Source organism: Neofelis nebulosa, chromosome 15 (genome assembly GCF_028018385.1).
Source record: "Neofelis nebulosa isolate mNeoNeb1 chromosome 15, mNeoNeb1.pri, whole genome shotgun sequence".
Taxonomy (NCBI): domain Eukaryota; kingdom Metazoa; phylum Chordata; class Mammalia; order Carnivora; family Felidae; genus Neofelis; species Neofelis nebulosa.
The window spans coordinates 9,519,843-9,541,672 of record NC_080796.1 but is presented as its reverse complement, the minus strand read 5'-3'; the positions used below and the strand labels follow the sequence as shown (position 1 = coordinate 9,541,672).

Below are 21,830 nucleotides of genomic sequence, written 5' to 3'. Positions count from 1 at the left end.
AATTCCTGAATATTAACCAAAACCCAAAGCAAACCGCACACACACAGTGTAAAAAAAAAAAAATGGCTAAGGATATTAACTGGCATTTTACAGAAGAGGAACGTGAGACGAAAAAGATTCTTAACCTTAATTAGTAATCACAGTTGTGAAGTTGAAGACACACACGATAGAATTCTAGAATTCCATTTCTGGTTACACAGCCTGGAGATACGTGCACAGGTAAGCACCAGGAGACATTTATGAAAATATTCATTTCAGAATTTTGTAAACTAGCAGAACAGAAACCTACAACAATCTGAAATTGTTGGAAACAAGCTAATTCTATAATCAGGAGAATTGAGAAGCTCGGTATTTGAAAGTAGTCCATATGGCAATTAAAACTAACAGACTGGAACAATGTGTATCAACGTGGATAACACGTTTCAGAAACAGTATTAGAATAAAACCAAGTTGCACAGGCTACATACAGTTTGGTATCAATTACAAAGTTTAAAGACATTCAGAAAAATACATAGTCTTAATGGTTGCATATATGTGTACTAATAACATAAAATAAATGTGGATACAGTAAACAGGGTAGTGGTTGCTAACCTCTCGGGAGTGGGGGGAAGGAGATGATACGGGAGGGAAATGGGATACTTAGGGAGAGTCAGTACCGTCCTGGTAAATATTTTCCATTACACTGTTTATTATTTGTTATAAATATAAATACAATTTATTTGTCTAATTAGGTTTTAATATTTCCTATCTTTAAAATATTAATGATTATGGCGGCGCCTGGGTGGCTCAGTCGGTTGAGCGTCCGACTTTGGCTCAGGTCATGATCTTGTATTCGTGGGTTCAAGCCCCGTGTCGGGCTGTGTGCTGACAGCTCGAAGCCTGGAGTCTGCTTCGGATTCTGTGTCTCCCGCTCTCTGCCCCTCCCCCACTTGTGCTCCGTGTCTCTCTCTCTCTCTCTCTCTCTCCCTCAAAAATAAAAATAAACATAGGGGCGCCTGGGTGGCTCAGTCGGTTGGGCGTCCGACTTCGGCTCAGGTCATGATCTCACGGTCCGTGAGTTCCAGCCCCACGTCGGGCTCTGTGCTGACAGCTTGGAGCCTGGAGCCTCTTTCAGATTCTGTGTCTCCCTCTCTCTCTGCCCCTCCCCCATTCATGCTCTGTCTCTCCCTGTCTCAAAAATAAATAAAATGTTAAAAAAAAAAATTAAAAAAAAATAAATAAAAATAAACATAAAAAATATTTTAAAAATGATGATTATGAATCCTTTCACTATTTTCCTTTTCTGTAATTCTTTTAGTCTTTAAAATCTGAGAACTAGGAAGCATAAGAGACTCTTAAAAACTGAGAACAAACTGAGGGTTGATGGGAGGTGGGAGGGAGGGGAGGGTGGGTGATGGGTATTGAGGAGGGCACCTTTTGGGATGAGCACTGGGTGTTGTATGGAAACCAATTTGACAATAAATTTCATATATTGAAAAAAAAAGAAATCACAGAAAATATTGAAATACAAATTGTCATATTAAAAAAATAAATAGATAAAATCTGAGAACTAGGGCTGCCTGGGTGGCTCAGTCAGTTAAGTGTCTACCTTTGGCTCAGGTCATGATCTCACGGCCTATGGGTTTGGGCCCCACATTAGGCTCTGTGCTGACAGCTCCGAGCCTGGTGCTTCCGATTCTGTGTCTCCCTCTGTCTCTGCCCCTCCAGTGCTCACACTCTCTCGATCTCAAAAATAAATAAACATAAAAAAATTTTGTTAATCTGAGAAATACACCAGGAACAGTTATGTGTAGTAATTATACAGCTTTTTTTTTTTTTTGAAAGCACAAGGGAGAGGGGCAGAGAGAGAGAGAGAGAGAGAGAGAGAGAGAGAGAATCTAAAGCAGGCTTCATGCTCAGCGTGGAGCCTAACACTGGTCTCTTATCTCAGTGACCATGAGATCATGACCAGAGTGAAAATAAAGAGTTGGACACTTAACCATCTGAGCCCCAGGTGCCTCAGCTTAATATATATTTTTCTAAAGTTTGTTTACTTAGAGAGTGTGAGCTGGGGAGGGGCGGGGGGGGGGGAGAGAAAGAGAGAAAGAAGGGGAGAGGGAGAGGGAGGGAAGCCCAAGCAGGCTCCACATTGCCAGCATGGAGCCCAGTGTGGGGCTCGAACCCACAGACTGTGAGATCATGACCTGAGCTGAAATCCAGAGTCGGATGCTGAACTGAGACACCCAGGTGCCCACTATCTCTTAAAATAAAAATATAATACATTTTTTATAGTCATCTAAAAATGATTTAGGTAATTTCTAAGGGTCCTCTAGCACTAAAGTATAGTTCTTTGATGTTTCCAAGCAACGGAAGAATATTTTTTTAATATGCCACTCTGACAGTTCAGGGTGAATTCAGACATTGAGGATAATGAAGCAATTTCCTATAAAAGTTGTTGTTTTTCAGTGCATCTATCCTTTCTCTGTCCTCCACAACAGGTGTCACCAAGCTTTTTCTGTAAAGGGTCAGACAGGAAATATTTTAGGCTTTGAAAGCCACACTGTAGTCAGTGCTACTTGCTTCTGCTGTCATAGTGGGAAAGCCAGCAGAGACAGTACTTACAAGTGAACGGAAGCGACTTTATTTACAACAAAACTTTATTTTCAACAACAGGCAATGGGCTGGACTTAGCCTGTGTGTCAGTATTTGCCATATTGTGGTGTATTGCACACAGAAATGTCTTCAGTCCTACTATCCCAATTGTAGATGAGAAAATTGAGGCATAGAAACCTTGAGTGGTATCATTCCAGTTAAAATGACCCTAGTTGAGGACACAAATCTACAAAAACGTTGCTAAGGCCAATGCCAGAGAGACTGCTGCCTATGTTTTCTTCTAGTTTTATGATTTCAGGTCTCACATTTAGGTCTTTAATCCATTTTGAGTTTATTTTTGTGTATGGTGTGAGAAAGTGTCCAGTTTCATTCTTTTGCATGGTGCTGTCCAGTTTTCCCAACACCATTGGTTGTATAGCGTGTCTTTTCCCCATTGTGTATTCCTGCCTCCTTTGTTGTAGATTAAGTGACCACATAAGCTTGGGTTTATTTGCTCCCTATGCTGTTCCGTACATCTGTCTGTTTTTGTGTCCATACCATACCGTTTGATTATTATATCTTTGTAGTATAGCTTGAAATCTAGGATCATGATACCTCCAGCTTTGTTCTAAGTAGGTCTTCTCAAGAAAGGGAAACAAAAGAATAAATTATGGGGGCTACATCAAAATAAAAAGCTTTTGGGGTGCCTGGGTGGCTCAGTCGGTTAAGCGTCCTACTTCGGCTCAGGTCATGATCTCACAGTTTGTGGGTTCAAGCTCCGTGTTGAGCTCTGTGCTGACAGCTCGGAGCCTGGAGCTTGCTTCGGATTCTGTGTCTCCCTTTCTCTTTGCCCCTTCCCCGCTCACGCTGTCTCTCTCTCTCTCTCTCTCTTTCTCAAAAATAAACATTAAAAAAAAAAAAAAAGCTTTTGCACAGCAAAGGAAACTATCAACAAGACAAAAAGGCAACCTGTTAAATGGGAGAAGATATTTGTTAGTGATACGTCCAATAAGGAGCAAATCTCCAAAATATAGAGCAAATCTCCAAAATACGCCTCCAGCTTAATAACGAAAAACCAAACTGTCTACTTAAAACATGGGCATAAGCACTAAATGGACATTTTTCAAGAGAGTCATATAGAGATGCTGAACATGAAGAGGTACCGAACATCACTCCTCATCAGGGAAATGCAAATCCAAACCACAACAAGATGTTACGGTATCCCTATTGGGATGGCTGGAATCCAAAAAGACAAGAAATAACAGGTGTTGGTGAGGGCGTAGAGAAAAAGGAATGCTCGTGCGCTACTGGTGAGCCTGTAAACTGGTGCAGCCACTGTGGAAAACATTGGGGAAGGGGTGTTCCTAAAAGAATTAAAACCAGAGATACCGTATAATCCAGTAATAACTTTCCTGGGTATTTAGCCAAAGAAAACGGAAACACTAATTTGAAAAGATACGTGCACCCTTATGTTTATTACAACATTATTTATAATAGCCAAGATATGGAAGCAGCCCAGGTATCCACTGATAGATGATTGGATGAAGAAGATGTACATACATAGAGCGGATCGTTACTTAACCATAAACAGAATGTGATTTAGCCATTTGTGACAAGGTGGATATACCTGAAGAGTATTATGCTAAGTGAGATCAGAGAAAGACAAGCGTCTTGTAATTTCATTTCTGTGTAGATCTAAAAAACAAATGAACAAAGAAAGAAACAAAAAAACAGACTCTTAAATACAGAGAACGCACTGATGGTTGTCAGAGGTGAGGTGTGTGGGGGGATAGGTGAAATAGGTAAATGGTATTAAGAGGTACAAACTTCCAGTTATAGAATAAATAAGTCAAGGAAAGAAATGGGAAAGAAAATGACCCTAACCACATGATAATGGAATTCTTTTTGCATATATGATGTTCATAGAAGATTCTTTTTCTTCCTCACCAGGTAGAATACATTGAGAGGGTCTAATCTCTTAATTTTTCACAAGTTTTAGATTGTGATTAGAAAACGCGTTGCTGGGTCTTCTTTACAGGAATCGTTTTACGTATGATTTTTGCCAAGGTTTGCAACACTTTTCCTTATTCAGATGTAGAAACAGATACAAAAACTGGTGTGATGTGATTTCTTAATTAGATTTGGATACCTTACGAGCATATCACGTAAATTACTACCAAGCGGTGTGTCAGATGAATTTCTTTTTTTTTTTTTTTTTTAATTTTTTTTTCAACGTTTTTTATTTATTTTTGGGACAGAGAGAGACAGAGCATGAACGGGGGAGGGGCAGAGAGAGAGGGAGACACAGAATCGGAAACAGGCTCCAGGCTCCGAGCCATCAGCCCAGAGCCTGACGCGGGGCTCGAACTCACGGACCGCGAGATCGTGACCTGGCTGAAGTCGGACGCTTAACCGACTGCGCCACCCAGGCGCCCCTCAGATGAATTTCAAAATCAGCTTTATGAAGCAATGTCTTTAGAATTACTTTGAACTGAAATAATTAGAAATTTATTTATTATGAGGTCGAGGAAGTGTATTTTTCCCTCTCCAGTTTCACGGCCAAAGGATAGTTTGTTTTGTGTGTGTCAAGACATTGTGGTCTTCTCCGTGTATTGAAAGTAGGCCTAACGTGGTCATACTGGAATCTGTGCACATTATATAGTTAATTCAACCTGAATGAAAACTGCCAAAAAAGTTTTTATCTCCAGGAGAACACCGAAAGTGCGTGTGTTTAAGGAAGTTTTCATATGAATCGGAGCCAGGATTTGAACCCATAAAGTTTAGTCAAATAGGTGTTCTTAGAGTATTGATTTTAAAAGAAGTTGAAGTTTTCAAATAAAATTTTGTCTTCCCAAATAAGTGGTTCAGTCCCCCCCCGCCCCAACTAAAAATTGACCATATCTATCTTTTCAGGGACATCAAACCTGACAACATATTGATGGACATGAATGGACATATTCGGTTAGCAGATTTTGGTTCTTGTCTGAAGCTGATGGAAGATGGAACGGTAAATAAAGATAAATCTGAAGTCATTTTATCCATAGATCTCCCCCTTGCTACTTGTCCTCTTTATCTGCTTTAGAATCCACGTATTTATAGTAGTTAACCATCCATCCGTCCGTCTGTCCTTTTGACTTTCTCCGTGCCACCTTTTCCCACAACAGCGTTTAGGCATACTGACTCATAATAGGGTTTGTTTATAAAGTCCTTTGCCATTTTCACTGTGTATGTTAGTGATGGTAAGATTGATACAGTGCGTCTTTTAGGAGAACTTTGTGTCTTCTTTAGAGGGACTGTTGATTGCACTTGAGATATTTTCACAGTTTAGAGAAGGGAATGAAGATGGAAGAAGAAAATGTGGCTCCTTCCTCACCTTTATTTTTTTCATCTTTCTTCCCTAGTTGTCTGGTTTTTGTTTTGAGGGACAACGTTCAACAAATGAATGCTTTAATCAGGATAGCCTCTATGTGGATTCAGTTTTACATGACCATTTGGTTTAGTTGTCCTAAGCCTACATCTTTCAGCTGTTTTCTTTCACTTACATAGAAGTCTATATGCCCCAATTTATTCTCTGTTTTGTCTTGTTTTATTTTGCTTGCTTTTCAACTTCCTGGCTATATAGCAGAGGTCCAAATGTAAGTAATTTCAATTGGCAGGCACTGTTTTTGAGAGCAAAGGCCATGAAAATGTCCTATTATTCTGGATCAGTAATTTGACTTCCGAAAATTTATCCTAAGAAGATACCTTGAAAAAAGTAGATTATATGACTTCTGCCTCTGGTCATGATGAAAGGAGTGATTGGTACCAAATTGTCCTCTCACTATAAACAACTATAAAAACATACGTGGGGCGCCTGGGTGGTGCAGTCAGTTAAGCGTAAAACTTCGGCTCAGGTCTGATCTCACCGTTTGTGAGTTCGAGCCCCACGTCAGGCTCTGTGCTGACAGCTCAGAGCCTGGAGCCTGCCTCGGATTCTGTGTCTCCTTCTCTCTCTGCACCTCTCCCGCTTGCACTCTGTCTCCGTCTCTCTCTCAAAAGTAAATAAACATTAAAAAAGAAAAATTGGTGACAATACCAAATGCTGACAAGAATGTGAAGTCTGTCACTCACACATTACTGGAGGCAATGTGAAACGGTACAGACACCATAAAAAAGCTTAGTGGTGTCTTAAAAAAAATAAGCATGCAATTACCATGTGATCCAGGAATTGCACACCTGCTGTTTATTCCAGAAAAATAAAAATTTGCATTCCCACAAAAACTGTACATTTATGAATGGTCACAGAAGCTTTATTTGTAATAGCCCCAAATTGGAAAACCAGATGTCCTTCTGATGGTTGGTTAAAGAAACTGGTGCAGAGGCGCCCAGGGGGTTTAGTCAGTTAAAGCCTCCAACTCTTGATCTCAGCTCAGGTGTTGATCTCAGGGTCGTGCGTTCAAGCCCCGAGTTGATGAATCTTAGACTTCTGTAAATCTGCCCTCCAAGGGTGTAACTGTAAGCTAACCCTTGTTCGAGGAGATCAGAAAGTATTTTTTTTTTTAATCTTCTTCTATAAGAATTAATATCTTCAGAGAAAGATAACAGGATCCGTGCTCTGTGCTCCAACGGCTTACTGACAGTGACCAGCGTTCAATCAGAAATCACCAAACCAAACAAAAATGGGGACACGATAGGGATTACGATACAGAGTTAAAAAATAGAAGCAGTCAGGGGCACCTGGGTGGCCCAGTTGGTTGAATGTTTGACTCTTGATTTTGGCTCAGGTCGTGACTAAACAATTAAAATACAGCCTTAAAGATTGTTCAGATAAGAAATCTCATCAGAGAAAGAAATCAAATAGACCCTTTATTTATTTTTTAAAAAAATTTAATGTTTGTTTTTGAGAAACACAGAGCGCAAGCAGGGGAGGGGCAGAGAGAGAGGGAGACACAGAATCTGAAGCAGGCTCCAGGCTCTGAGCTGTCCGCACGGAGCCTGACGCGGGGCTCGAATTCACGAGCCATGAGATCATGACTCGATCTGAAGTCGGGTCACCCAGCTAAGCCACCCAGGTGTCCCTCAAATAGACCTTTTACAACTTGAAAAGTATAGTAATAGAAATTTAAAAAATTCACAGGAGGAGGTTAATTCAGGTTAGAGATATGAGAAGAAAGTGCCAGTGAGTTTGAAGACAGGTCAAAAGAGATGATCCAGTCTGAAGAATAGAGAGAAAAAGACTGAAGCAAAATAAATAGAGGCTCAGGGATCCATAGGATTGGAATAGTAGAAGAAGAGAGTGAAACAGGAGTAGGACAACTTTGTAGGATTGGTGATTTTTACCAAATATGATGAAAACATAAATCTAAGAATCTTAGTGTATCTCAAGTTTATAAAAGGGACCCCACTTGTACACAATTAAGCTCCCGAAAATGAAACATAAGGGAAGAAATTGAAAGCCGCCAGAATTGAAAACATGTTCATACTTTGGGAACATGGTAAGAATAACCACAGCTCTCTTGTCAGAAGTAATGAAATGATGTCTTTGCAATGCCGAACGGAAAAAAAATGTGTAAGCCAAGAGTTCTATGTCAAGCAGAGATATTCTTCAAAAATGACGGTGAATAAAAGACATTTTCAGTTACATAAAAGATGAGACATTGATCTCCAGCAGGCCTGGATGCTAAGCAGTGTCCTTTAATCCAAAGGAGATGAATGATACCAGTTGCATACTTAGACGGGTGGGATAAAGAATATCAGGTATGATCAATAAGATAGGTAGGATAAAGACAAAGGACTATATTTCTTCAGAATGTACATAAAAGGCATCCGATGACTGTTAAAAGCAAAAATAATAACACTGTCACGTGGGGTTATGATACACGTGGAAGTAACACAAACCACGTGAAATAGTCTGTGGAATCACACTGCTCGAGAATACCTGCTGTATGTGAGACAGGAAGTGGGCAGTAGATCGTGCCAGGCATGACACGAGAAGGGAGAAATCGCAGGGTGGTCTTGCTGAGTTGAGAAACCACAGATCAAAGTCAGGAGGCTGTGGCATCAGGAAGTTGTGGATCGGAATTCTAGAGAGGAGAGAGTCACACGGAAGAAGAATTCCCTGGAAAGAGCTAGCGTTTCCCCACTTCCGCATGTTATCCGCCCCTTAGACTCACAGCTGGGACTCTGATTCGCAGCCTTCCAGATCCCTGTGCATCCCAGAATGCAGTGCGTACCGTTTCTGTCCGCAGGAGTCACCCCCGATCAAGTTTATTCCTGAAATCGTGGTGCGTCTTCCCAATCATTCATTCTTTATTGATGACCTCAAAATAAATTTCCTGGACATAACAGCAGGTTTATCCTCCATTTAAAAAATTATAATGAGGGGCTCCAGGGGCTCCATGTAAAAAATTATAATGAGGGGCTAGGACTTTTGACTCAGGTCATGATCTCACGGTTGGTGAGTTCAAGCCCCGCATCGGGCTCTGCGCTGACAGCCTAGAGCCTGCTTCGGATTCTGCCCCTCCCTCCCTCCCTCCCTCTCTCAAAAATAAATAAACATTTAAAAAATTTTAAAAATTATAATGAGTAAGCCTTTGTACTAGTTTTCTTTCCATTTAATTTCTTTTTCCTCGAAGCGATCTATATGTATTTCAAGAAGGGTTATCGTAAAAACTGCATTCCTGTGTCCTGTTCTTTCTACTCTGGATCTCTTTTGCTAGAGGAAGACACTTACAGACTTCTGGCTTTTCTTCTGTCGTTTCTTTTACTTACGTATTTCTGGTTACCATATTTTGCTACTATCTTTTGATTATTTAGTTTTAGATTTTACCTGTTAATTTCCTACCGTGGAAAATTTCCTACCGTCTCATCCAACCCATACGCTTTCTGTCTGTCTTCCTAGTGTAAGTATCACAGTCTTTCCTCAAATCCTATTCAGTTATGATTTTATACAAAATATTGTTCATAGTGCTGCCATGTGGTTTATTTTAATTATAATTATTTTCTTGAACAGCTTTTTGTTGTCCTTGGAATAAGTGACCACTTTGCCTGGTTTTCTGTGTAATCCTTGCCAGGTTATCCCCAAACTCTCCACCCTGTAATTCCTCTCTCTCTCAGGCACATTAAGTCACTTAGCGGTTCCCTTTTATCTTTTGGAGATGGCTACCCTAGAGCCTTGCCACCCCCCTTTCTAATCTGGACTGTTCTGTTGGCCTGTCGTAGCACAGTCATGCCACTACTGTCCCACCCCTCATCATGGGATTAGCTGCACGGCTCCGTAGTGGTGCCTCCTCTGTCTCCTGGGTCCCGTGTCTGGCTTTCTTTCCCCCTGGTAGTAGCTGCCTCAGAAGGGTTCCTGGGGAAGTAAATATTTTATCATCTTGCACATCTTAAAAATGGTGTCACTTCTACCCCCATACTTGACTGATAATTTATTTGGGCATAGTATTATAGATTTGAAATTACATCTAGCAGGCGTTGCCTTGTCTTCTAACTTACTGTGGAGACATCTGGCGACATTCTAGTTCTCAATTCTTCTGTTGTAACCCTCCCCACCCCCCACCTTATCTGGAAGCTTGTGGAAAATTTGTTCGTCCCAGGGTTCTGAAATGTTATGATTATACGACTTTGGATAGGATTTATTCATCACCTGGGCAGCTGCCTCAATTTTAACCTTTCCCAAATTTTATGACTTTCCAAGTCAAGTGTCGCCTTGCTTTTTGGCTCTCACCTGCAAGTTAAAACTCTGCCGTCTTAATCCCTACGTATCTTTACAAGAGGTCAGTTTCTGGGAGAGGTGCCCTGCTGTAATTCCTTTTCTCAAATTGTCTCGGCTGTCCTTGGCCATTTGTTTTTCCGTATGATCGTTGGGATTATATTCTTGGTTTATATACATACGTGTACACACATACAAATACCCCTTCACAAACAAGCTTGTAGACCTGCATTGAATATAGAGGTTGATTTTGGGGAAATTTATGTCCCTGACATGGAATCTTGCCTTCCACAAATATGGTGTCTCTCCCCATTGGTTTAGGTTCTCTTTTATGTCTGTTTTTGAAGTTTTATCATTATGTTCACCGTAAATCCATGACCTTAATTTGTTAAGCTTGTTCCTAGGCATACTGTGGATTTTTGGGGGCGTGGAGCATTATAAATGATAACTTTGAAAAGTTTCCAGTTTAATAGCTTGTTACTTTTGTTGAGGACCAAGTTGATTTTTGTATACTCATCTTGAAGCTAGCAAGCTAAATTTCTTATTCAAAATAATTTGTAGATTCTTCTAGATTTTCTATATAGACAGTCATATGATCCACAAGTAATAATCAGCTTCGGGTTTTGTCTTCTCCATTTCTTACATATGCTATTTTTTACCCTTATGCAGTGATCTTCAGTGTAGTATTACATAGCTAGGAATATTGGGAGCTTCTATGCCTTCTTCTTGACATTAACAGTGTTTCTCCTATAGGGTCAAATTTAGCATGATGTTTGCTGTAAACTTTTGGTGTATATTCTTTATAAGATTAAGGAAATTTCTGTTTCTTATTACTAAGAATATGTTATCGTTGTTGTCATAATTAAATGATTTTTCTGCATCCATCGAGATGATGATATTAGGATGTTTTCCCTTTAATCTGTTAATCTGATGAATGACATAGATTGTCTAATGTTGAGTCATCCATTCTCTGGCTAAACATAACTTTATGATGAAGGCGTATTGATATTTTGAACAAATTGCTAGGTTGACTCTGCTAATATTTTATATTGGATTGTTACCTGAGATTCATACTTGAGATTGATCATAGCTGAGGTTATGGTATGATTTTCTTTCTCAAATCATTCTTGTCTGGTTTCTGTGGTTGTGTATTTTAGCCTTATAAAATGGACAGGGGAGTAGTCCTATCCTCTCCCCTTACCCATTTTGGCTTTAGAGCATAACCCTCTGTAACACAGGGGTTATGTAATTTGTAGAATGGTAGAACTCACTTTTAAATCACCTTTGCCTTAGTGAGGTTTTGTTTTCTTCCCTTTCTTCTTCTTCTCCTTCTTCTTCTTCTTCCTTTTTTTTTTTTTGGTTTGTTTTCCAAGTAGATTTTATACTATTGATTCAAATTTTTTAATGGTTATAGGTCTCTTTGGTTTTCTATTTCTTCCTGAGTCAGTTTTGGTAAGTTATTATTTTTTTTCCTAGGAAAATTGTCTGTTTTCTCTGAGTTTTCTATTTTGTTGGTATAACATTCAGATTGCACTCTTCTTAGCTTTAAAATCTGTTACATGTGTAGGTTTTTTTTGTTTTTTTCCACCCTAATGTTGTTTATTTGTGCTTTTCTTTTCCTTTGTCAGTTTGATATATAATACAGCATCTGACTCTTATTCAGTTCTAAATACTTTCCAATTTCAGTTAGAACATTTCTGTGGACCATGATTATATAGTTCTGTGCTTTTTAGTATCCATAGTATTGTATTTACTTATTTATATACAAGATCCACTTTAGCATGAGGACTATTATATGGGGCTGCCTCTTGCTTCAAACCTCATATAGGCTGAGGGTCCTCTTGTCCTCCTGTATATGTTAAAACCCGAGGACCTAGAACATGAAAACCAACATTCCCCAGCCAGCCCCACTCCTTGCTCTAATGATTATCACCCTGGTTCCCAAACATTTGTTGATTATAGGCCTCTAAGAATTTCTTTTTTTTTTAAGAGCTCATTTATGTGTTTATAAAGATGGTTGTTTTGTATTTTATGTAGCATTTTTAAGAGTTTGCAGTGGAAGAGTTTTCAAGTTACTTAATCTAGGATTGCCAAATATGAAGTCTATTCTAATGATTAACCAAGAATGATATTTTTTTTCGAGAAAATCCAGAATATTAGCCGTTATTCTACCCTGAGAGTGTTCATTTTTTTATATGCTCCTTTATTTATTTTTTTAAATATGAAATTTATTGTCAAATTGGTTTCCATACAACACCCAGTGCTCATCCCAACAGGTGCCCTCCTCAATGCCCATCACCCACTTTCCCCTCCCTCCCACCCTCCATCAACCCTCAGCTTGTTCTCAGTTTTTTTTTGTTTTTATTTATTTACTTATTTTTCAATATATGAAATTTATTGTGAAATTGGTTTCCATACAACACCCAGTGCTCATCCCAAAAGGTGCCCTCCTCAATACCCATCACCCACCCTCCCCTCCCTCCCACCCCCCATCAACCCTCAGTTCTCAGTTTTTAAGAGTCTCTTATGGTTTGGTTCCCTCCCTCTCTAACCTCTTTTTTTTTTTTTTTCCTCCCCCCCACCCCGCCATGGTCTTCTGTTAAGTTTCTCAGGATCCACATAAGAGTGAAAACATATGGTATCTGTCTTTCTCTGCCTGACTTATTTCACTTAGCATCACACTCTCCAGTTCCATCCACGTTGCTACAAAAGGCCATATTTCATTCTTTCTCATTGCCATGTAGTATTCCATTGTGTATATAAACCACAACTTCTGTATCCATTCATCAGTTGATGGACATTTAGGCTCTTTCCATAATTTGGCTATTGTTGAACGTGCTGCTGTAAACATTGGGGTACATGTGTGCCTATGCATCAGCACTCCTGTATCCCTTGGGTAAATTCCTAGCAGTGCTATTGCTGGGTCATAGGGTAGATCTAGTTTTAATTTTTTGAGGAACCTCCACACTTTTCCAGAGCGGCTGCACCAATTTGCATCCCCACCAACAGTGCAAGAGGGTTCCTGTTTCTCCACATCCTCGCCAGCATCTATAGTCTCCTGATTTGTTCATTTTGGCCACTCTGACTGGTGTGAGGTGGTATCTGAGTGTGGTTTTGATTTGTGTTTCCCTGATGAGGAGCGGCGTTGAGCATCTTTTCATGTGCCTGTTGGCCATCTGGATATCTTCTTTAGAGAAGTGTCTATTCATGTTTTCTGCCCATTTCTTCACTGGATTATTTGTTTTTTGGGTGTGGAGTTTGGTGAGCTCTTTATAGGTTTTGGATACTAGCCCTTTGTCCAATATGTCATTTGCAGATCTCTTTCCCCATTCTGTTGGTTGCCTTTTAGTTTTGTTGATTGTTTCCTTTGCAGGGCAGAAGCTTTTTATCTTCATGAGGTCCCAAGAGTTCATTTTTGCTTTTAATTCCCTTGCCTTTGGGGATGTGTCAAGTAAGAGATTACTGCAGCTGAGGTCAGAGGTTTTTTCCTGCTTTCTCCCCTAGGGTTTTGATGAGAACGAGCAATCCTAAAATTTGTATGGAACCACAAAAGACCCCGAATAGCCAAAGTAATATTGAAGACGAAAACCAAAGTGGGAGGCATCACAATCCCAGACTTTAGCCTCTACTACAAAGCTGTAATCATCAAGACAGTATGGTATTGGCACAAAAACAGACACATAGACCAATAGAATAGAACAGAAACCCCAGAATTACACCCACAAAAGTATGGCCAACTCATCTTTGACAAAGCAGGAAAGAATATCCAATGGAAAAAAGACAGTCTCTTTAACAAATGGTGCTGGGAGAACTGGACGCAACATGCAGAAGGATGAAACTAGACCACTTTCTTATGCCGTTCACAAAAATAAACTCAAAATGGATAAAAGACCTGAATGTGATATGCTCCTTTAAAACATACAAAGAATTAATTTTCTTGTACTTTAGAGTACCTTGTAAGATGTGTTCCCCAAATCATTTTTAGCAATTATTTTCTCATTTACATCTAACTTACCATAATTATATGCTCAGCTATTCTTTTTTGGGACTTAATTTTTTGAAGAGTATGTTTTTCTCCCTTTGTAACTTTTTTAAATTAATAAGTAGTTTGCAGTACGTTGTCAATATTTATTTCCTTAGGTTTCAGTTGAGACGTTTAAAAAGAAAAGGATATTTTGAAATAATTTCTGGACTGCTCATAAATACTGGCCTTTTGGGGGGGAGTTATTTTTCTTCCTTTCAGTGAATTGTAGGGGGGCCTGGGTGGCTCAGGCAGTTGAGGGTCCGACTTCGGCTCAGGTCATGATCTCGCGGCTCGGGGGTTCGTGCCCCGCGTCAGGCTCTGTGCTGACAGCTCGGAGCCTGGAGCCTGCTCAGATTCTGTGTCTTCCTAACTCTCTGCTCCTCCCCTGTTCATGCTCTTTCAAAAATAAATAAACATTAAAAAAAATTTTTTTAATGAATTGTAGGATTTGCCCAGGTTGATTTTTTTTTTTAATATGTACATGGTAGTCAGATAATATCAGTAATGAATGTTCTGTGCTGAGTATTCAATGTGTTTTCAATGGTTGTGTGTCCAAATCATATGGCAACCCTGAGTTTAGTCAGTGAAGCAACAGCAGTAATAAATATTCTATAGTGTTATGAAATCAGAGGACTGCCAGTGTGGAGATTATATAAAATTTAGTTCTGTGTACAAGGAGACCAAATTCAGGTAATGAAAAAGTTGTAGTTGTTTTGAAATAATGTCTGTTGTGTATTTAAGTAAATCTAAATATTTGTAGTTAAAAATTATTATTTATTGGGGCGCCTGAATGGCTCAGTCGGTGAAACGTCCGACTTCAGCTCGGGTCATGATCTCACAGTTCGTGAGTTCAAGCCCCGTGTCAGGCTCTGTGCTGACAGCTCGGAGCCTGGAGCCTGCTTCGGATTCTGTGTCTCCCTCTCTCTCTGACCCTCCCCTGCTCATGCTCTGTCTCTCTCTCAAAAATGAATAAACGTTAAAAAAAAAAATTTAGCAATTATTTATTTCTAATGTAGTAGATTACTAACAGTGTGTGAACTTCTTCAGGTCCAGTCTTCAGTGGCTGTTGGAACTCCAGATTATATCTCTCCTGAAATCCTTCAAGCCATGGAAGACGGGAAAGGCAGATATGGACCTGAGTGTGACTGGTGGTCTTTGGGCGTCTGTATGTACGAAATGCTTTATGGAGAAACACCATTTTATGCAGAATCTCTGGTGGAGACATATGGAAAAATTATGAATCATAAAGTTAGTATATTTCACTTTTTTCAACAACTGAATGTGGTAAATAATACATGTAATAAATTTAAAGTAATGTGATATTTAAAAAGAAAATATTTTCTTTTTCTTTTCAACGTTTTTTTTTTTTTTTTTTTTTTTTTTTGGGACAGAGAGAGACAGAGCATGAACGGGGGAGGGGCAGAGAGAGAGGGAGACACAGAATCGGAAACAGGGTCCAGGCTCCGAGCCATCAGCCCAGAGCCCGACGCGGGGCTCGAACTCACGGACCGCGAGATCGTGACCTGGCTGAAGTCGGACGCTTAACCAACTGCGCCACCCAGGCGCCCCAAAAGAAAATATTTTCTAAGAACAGTGAACAGTTGGATTTCTGTGCTAATAGGGAACATGACTAAACATGAATAATCAAAATCCATAAATTAGACGTAAGATTATTAGCTCTCCCTTTGCCTGTATTTTATTAGAAATGCTAATAAATAGGAAATTAAGGGGCGCCTGGGTGGCTCAGTCGGTTCAGTGTCCGACTTCGGCTCAGGTCACGATCTCACAGTTCGTGGGTTCAAGCCCCGCGTCAGGCTCTATGCTGACAGCTCAGAGCCTGGAGCCTGTTTCAGATTCTGTGTCTCCCTCTCTCTCTGCCCCTCCCCTGTTCCCGCTCTGTCTCTGTCTCAAGAATAAATAAATATTTAAAAAAAAAATTTTTTTTTAAATAGGAAATTAAATGGTTTCATCAGTAGAATAACAAAGATCGTAAACAGATAATTTTTATCCTTAATACTATAAGTACATTAATAACTAGAATGCATTTAAAAAATTCTCATCCTTGGCAGTAATAACACAAAATGCAAATCAAAATAAAAATGAGCTATTTGTTTTCTCACCTGACAAAGATGAAAAATTATACTCTGTACTGTAAATAACTCAACGAGATGAACGTTGTTAGATGTTGTTGATAGGAATGTAAATTGATGTACCCTTTCTGTCGACAAGTTTATAAGTACGCATCTAGAGCCTTTAAAAACGGTTGAACTTTGGGGGGGCCTGGGTGGGTCAGTCGGTTCAGTGTCCGACTCTTGGTTTCGGCTCAGGTCACGATCTCATGGTTCGTGAGTTCAAGCCCCACATCGGGCTGTGCGCTGACGGTGCAGAGCTTCTTGGGATTCTCTCTCTCCCTGTCTCTCTGCCCCTCCCCTGCTCGCTCGCTCTCTCACAATAAATGAATAACTTAAAATTTTTAAAAAATGATAGAACTTTGGATTGAGCCACTTGAGTTTTAGGACTCTGCCCTAAAGGAGACATTCAGTTCAACCAAGATGTATGTACAGGAATACTTCTTCCAGTCTTGCTTATGATCAAAGCAGTGGAAACAATCCAGATTCACCACAGGGACAAATGAATAGCACCTTATTAACCCATTTAGTACCAAGTGAAATAGAAATAAAGTATAAGAAGAAGAAGTTGTTTCTGGTCGATTGGTTTCAGCAGAGCATGAGCAGTTACAAAAATCTGGAATAGGAATATCCCATAAAAGGAGTGACGATGTGTTCTTCTTAGTTGATCTGGTGAAACAGTTACGATTAGTTGACTAATCTGCTGTGTAGTTGGCGCTTTTCCAGAGAGTCGACGCTTCCTGTAGAGTTGGCGCTCTGGTACCTGGCTGTGAAGGTAACCTGCTAAAGTAGTTAGGAAGAGTGGAAAGACAGGGAAGGGCTACGCAGTTGTAATTAGCGCGTCGAGCGTTTCGGAGAGAAACCGTTGTCTGTGACATGGCGGGCCAGAGCTGGGTTCCGGAGTTGGGCCACTCCACCCAAGCCCGTCGTGTGACTGGGAGCGAGTTGCTTGAACTCCCTGGGCCTTTGTTTCCTCCTGTGTGCAGTGGGGATAAGAGAGTGCCTGCCTTCGACCCCCGCTGCGAGGACTCACCAGGTGGGTGCGTAGAGCACGTCGTGGTGTCAAGTACACGTTCCGTTCTTTCCAAATATCTGTTACCGTTACTCAGCCCTTCGTTCGCGACTTACCCGAACGTTACCCGTCACATACGCTCTCCTGAAAGGTTGAGTCAGACTCTGCTTTTAATAAGTTCTCTTCATTCCGACAGCAGAGTGAGGTACGTTGGCATTTGATTTTTTCTTCTTCTGCAGTGTGTGCATGACTGAGTCACACTTAAAATGAAAGGTTCCTTTAGGAAAATTCTCTGTTCTCACCCATCCCTGGATCTCCTGTAGTATGAGTACTTGGTAGCAGTGAACACTTATTAGACATTTCGAAGAGAATGCGCATCTTGAAGAACGAATGAACGTTCATCAGCCTACTTAGGGAGTTAAACACTGGTTTATACTTTGTGTCTGTTTTTCAGGAGAGGTTTCAGTTTCCAGCTCAAGTGACCGACGTGTCTGAAAATGCTAAGGATCTTATTCGAAGGCTCATTTGCAGCAGAGAACACCGACTGGGTCAGAACGGCATAGAAGACTTTAAGAAACACCCCTTTTTCAATGGAATCGATTGGGATAATATTCGAAACTGTGAAGCACCTTATATTCCAGAAGTTAGTAGCCCCACAGATACATCCAATTTTGATGTGGATGATGATTGTTTAAAGAACTCTGTAAGTATGACTGTGTGAAGGGGTTCTGTCTCTTTCTTTTTAACATGGTTATGAAGCAGTTTCATGGGCCTCCTCATCAATTACCAGTCAGACCGTTATCATGGCTTCTAGTATTGATTCTCCCAGACGTGAAGTGATTAAGAGAGTCCACTGAGGTGAACATGTTTATTCATGACAAGGAGCAGAATTCAGCTTCACGATTTACTCATTAGGTCAGTGATGCCTTAGGTTTCCGAGGAAGAGGAGAAATTAGCTGCTTAGAAAAGTGGACTCGTGATGGCAGAGTGAGGAGGTTGGCCAATCTCTCCTTCAAGAGCGCCATGGTACTGGACCATTTCGGGGCTTGACAAATCACCCGGGGTAAATAAATTGAGCAGAATTTATTCATAAGAACCTGAGCTTTGGTTAACAAGCGCCCCCACAGCCTTCCATCAGCTTGGTTGGGGCCGTCGAACGTTGGCAGGAAGCTGCTTCTGCTGATGCCATTGGGAGAGCTGCCCATGCCCGGTGGTGGTGCCTTGAGAGATAGCAAAGTTGTGGGGAAAGAAGGGGGTGGAGATCTACGGCCTGCCTGTCCTGAGGTCCCGGCCTTACCTGGGGTGGTGGCAGACCGACAGGGTAGCCAGGCCTTCAACCACCTGGGGCTTACGGGCCTGTTAGGTCCTCAACCCCTTCTCCAAACCTTTAGGTTACATAGGTGCAATTTAGGACAAGAAGAATGCACGATTTTATGGTTTTTGTCTGGTTAGTCTTTTTTTTTTTTAAGTTTATTTTGAGAGAGAGGGAGAGGGAGAGAGAACACAAGTGGGGGAGGGGCAGAGAGAGGGTGAGAGAAAGAGAGAGAGCGAGAGAGAGAGAGGGAGAGAGAATCCCAAGCAGGCTCCACACCATCAGTGTGGAGCCCAGATGTGGAGCTCGAACTCACAGAACCGTGAGATCATGACCCCAGCTGAAATCAAGAGTCGGCCACTTAACTGACTGAGCCACCCGGGGGCCCTGTCTTCTTAATTTGAACTTTATTTTTTATTCCACTGTTTTATTTCTTATGGTTTTAATTCTACACTAAGAATTTTTATATTTTATGTCACTTTTCACTGTTCAGTAAGTAGCATATGCAAGGCAGTTAAGAACTTCTTATGCTTCCCTCTCTGGGCTTTCCTCATCAGTTTCTTTCTTACTATAGGAGTTGTATTTACCATTAACAGAAATTTGAGTCCTTCCAAATTCGATACGTGGTACAGTCGATTCTGATCATGGTAGTTACATGTTCAACTAGGTTTCTGTGTCCCCTGTGTTAGTGAACCGGGGAAACTCCTAGGGGAAACTCACGGTTAGGTTCTTGTGAGCCTCTGGTCTTTTGATCAGCCAGTCAATACATAACCTTGTTTTATGTATGTTTCTATTTAAAGTCACTTTATTTCATATATACTGTTGATTGATGAAGTTTGAATTCACAGCCAGCGGCCATGTAACTCGCGCCCGAACAGAGCTTGTCTAACGCACGGACTTCTTCGTAGGGCACGCCACAGCCGCCTTGCTTAGGAGGGCCGGGTGGCTCTTGGGCCCTGTGCCTGCAGGGCAGAAAACTGTGAAAGACATGGCACACGTAGGCCCCGGAAAGAGCACGGGTTGGTAGTATCTCAGCTGACCCAGGAAGGCAGAACGCCTCCCTGTCCAGTCGCAGCTGCGAACGTAGGCCCCGGGCAGCTCGGTTTTGTTTGTTTGTTTCTCTGTATACGTCCCTGAGCGAGTGCAGAAGGACTGTGAGTATCGATTTCGAGTCACAAATAATTCTTAGCGATGAGGCGGATCGGCAGGTATGAATATGTGATTAATGACTGGACCCTCGGCGTCAGCCTTTCAGTCTCGATTTTCATTTTTATTAGAATGTTATCGTACGTCACTACGCATCTGCACCAGACCAGATCGGGGTTTCTAAATCCAACGGGCCCGTGTTTCCGCTTGACGTCTAATATGTGGATCGGCCTGCAGGTCACAGTCGCTTATTTCTTACCAGATGTTTTCTCGTCCCTTAGGAAACGATGCCCCCCCCCACACATACCGCCTTTTCTGGCCACCACCTGCCGTTTGTTGGTTTCACATACACTAGTAGCTGGTAAGTTTGAAAAGTTAACATACTTTGGACAGCTTAAAGCCCATTAAAATGAACTGAGGTTTTACAATCTGTACAAGAAAGCCTTGAAAAAAACCAAAAAATTTCAATACAGGATGAAGCTACTGCTGGAAAAAGTTAAACACACGAGGACTTTAAGTGATTTTGGAGGAGAAAGAAGGACAGTAGAGCTCAGAATCTTACTCTTAGCCACAGGGCACCAACTGGAAGAGTCCCTTGCTCTTGAGCAAATACACCCCGTGTGCCAGGCAGGCCCCGTCACCTTGGCCGTCTTCTCACGGGCCACCACTCCGCTGCCCGCTGCCCGTTCCTCCTTACCCGGCTTAGGCTGAGTGCGATTGTAATCACTCGTGTGCCCTGTGACTCCTCGGCCGCCTCTTGCTCTGTCACATGGTTTTGCTAAGGTGACATCATCCTTACAGTCCCCGTTTCTGCCCGCACCTGTGCCGCTCAGGGTCCAGAGAAAAACACCTGACCGCTCTTGCTGGTCCTTCCTTAAGTTCATGGTTTCCAACCTCCCGCGCCCCTCTTGCTGCCTGGAAAGTGCGCCGTGTTACCCTCCGTGCCCATTCTTCCGCTCGGCCGGGTAACTGTTTCGTGCTTTGTACTTTCCTCTGAAACCTCTGTCGCCGTGCTCTCACCTCGCAGTCTCGCCTCCTCTTTCACGGAGAGGTTGCGGCGGGTGGTTTCCACACGCTCCTTCACACGTGGACCACCTGCCTCCCTCTGGCCCTGGGCTCTCGTCTGTGTGGATGAACTGGGGGAGTTTCCGGGGCACTTGCCTGGCCACCTCTCACCTCTCTGGCCACTCCTCTGTCTCTGGCCCTGTGCCCCAGCGCTTAGTCTTGGGACCTTTTCTGCTTACGCTCTGGCACACTGCCAGAAGTTTGCTGGTGTGTCCCCGGCAGAGACCTCTCCACTCTCTCCTACTTAGAATCTCTCAACCACCCGCTTCACGTGTTTCTAATGTTGTCTCTTGGATTTCTCTGAACGCGTCTGGTCCTGCCAGAAGCCACAGTGTATCGCCCCTCCGTTCAGGACCAGCCCCCACTGTCCTCCCAAGCCCAGTGCCTTCGTATCTTAATCCAAACCAAACTTCTCACAAGGCCCTGCACCACTGGCTTCCTTTATCTTTCTGTTTCCCCCTACTCTCGACCTTCCTTACTCGACTCCAGCCACACACATCTCCTTTCTGGCCTGTGAATGTGCCAGACACGCTCTCGCCTCAGAGCTTTTGCACTTCTGTTCCATCTGCCTGGAATGCTGTTTCCCCTGTGGCTCCCTTGGCTGGTCCCCTTCCTCGCTCTGGAATTTCTTCCGAGTTCCTTTCTGAGTGATAGCTGCCTGGCCACTTTGTCTAGATTTTTATTTCCTCCCCATTAATACTCGACAACCCCCCCCCCCCCCCCACACACACACCCCTTCCCTGCTTTGTCTCTTAGCAGTCAGCTCTAATGCCCTGAAGATTTTACTCATTTATCTGGTTTGTTTCTGTCCCTGGAAGCCAAGCTCTTCATGGGCAAGCGTCTCTTTTGCTCGCTGTTGAATGTCCAGCACTTTACAT

At 41.9% G+C, this 21,830-nt stretch overlaps 1 protein-coding gene across 16 annotated transcripts in view; it reads left to right on the top strand.

The window, feature by feature from the left end:
* The window catches only part of CDC42BPA (CDC42 binding protein kinase alpha), a 316,161-nt gene that overhangs the window by 144,915 nt on the left and 149,416 nt on the right, over positions 1-21,830 (top strand). For all 16 annotated transcript variants that reach the window (XM_058700194.1, XM_058700191.1, XM_058700193.1 and 13 more), the window contains 4 exons: positions 5,485-5,578; positions 15,336-15,536; positions 17,884-18,132; positions 20,169-20,248. In XM_058700194.1, coding sequence (XP_058556177.1) covers positions 5,485-5,578; positions 15,336-15,536; positions 17,884-18,132; positions 20,169-20,248 — 624 coding nt within the window. The remainder of the gene's footprint in view (positions 1-5,484; positions 5,579-15,335; positions 15,537-17,883; positions 18,133-20,168; positions 20,249-21,830) is intronic.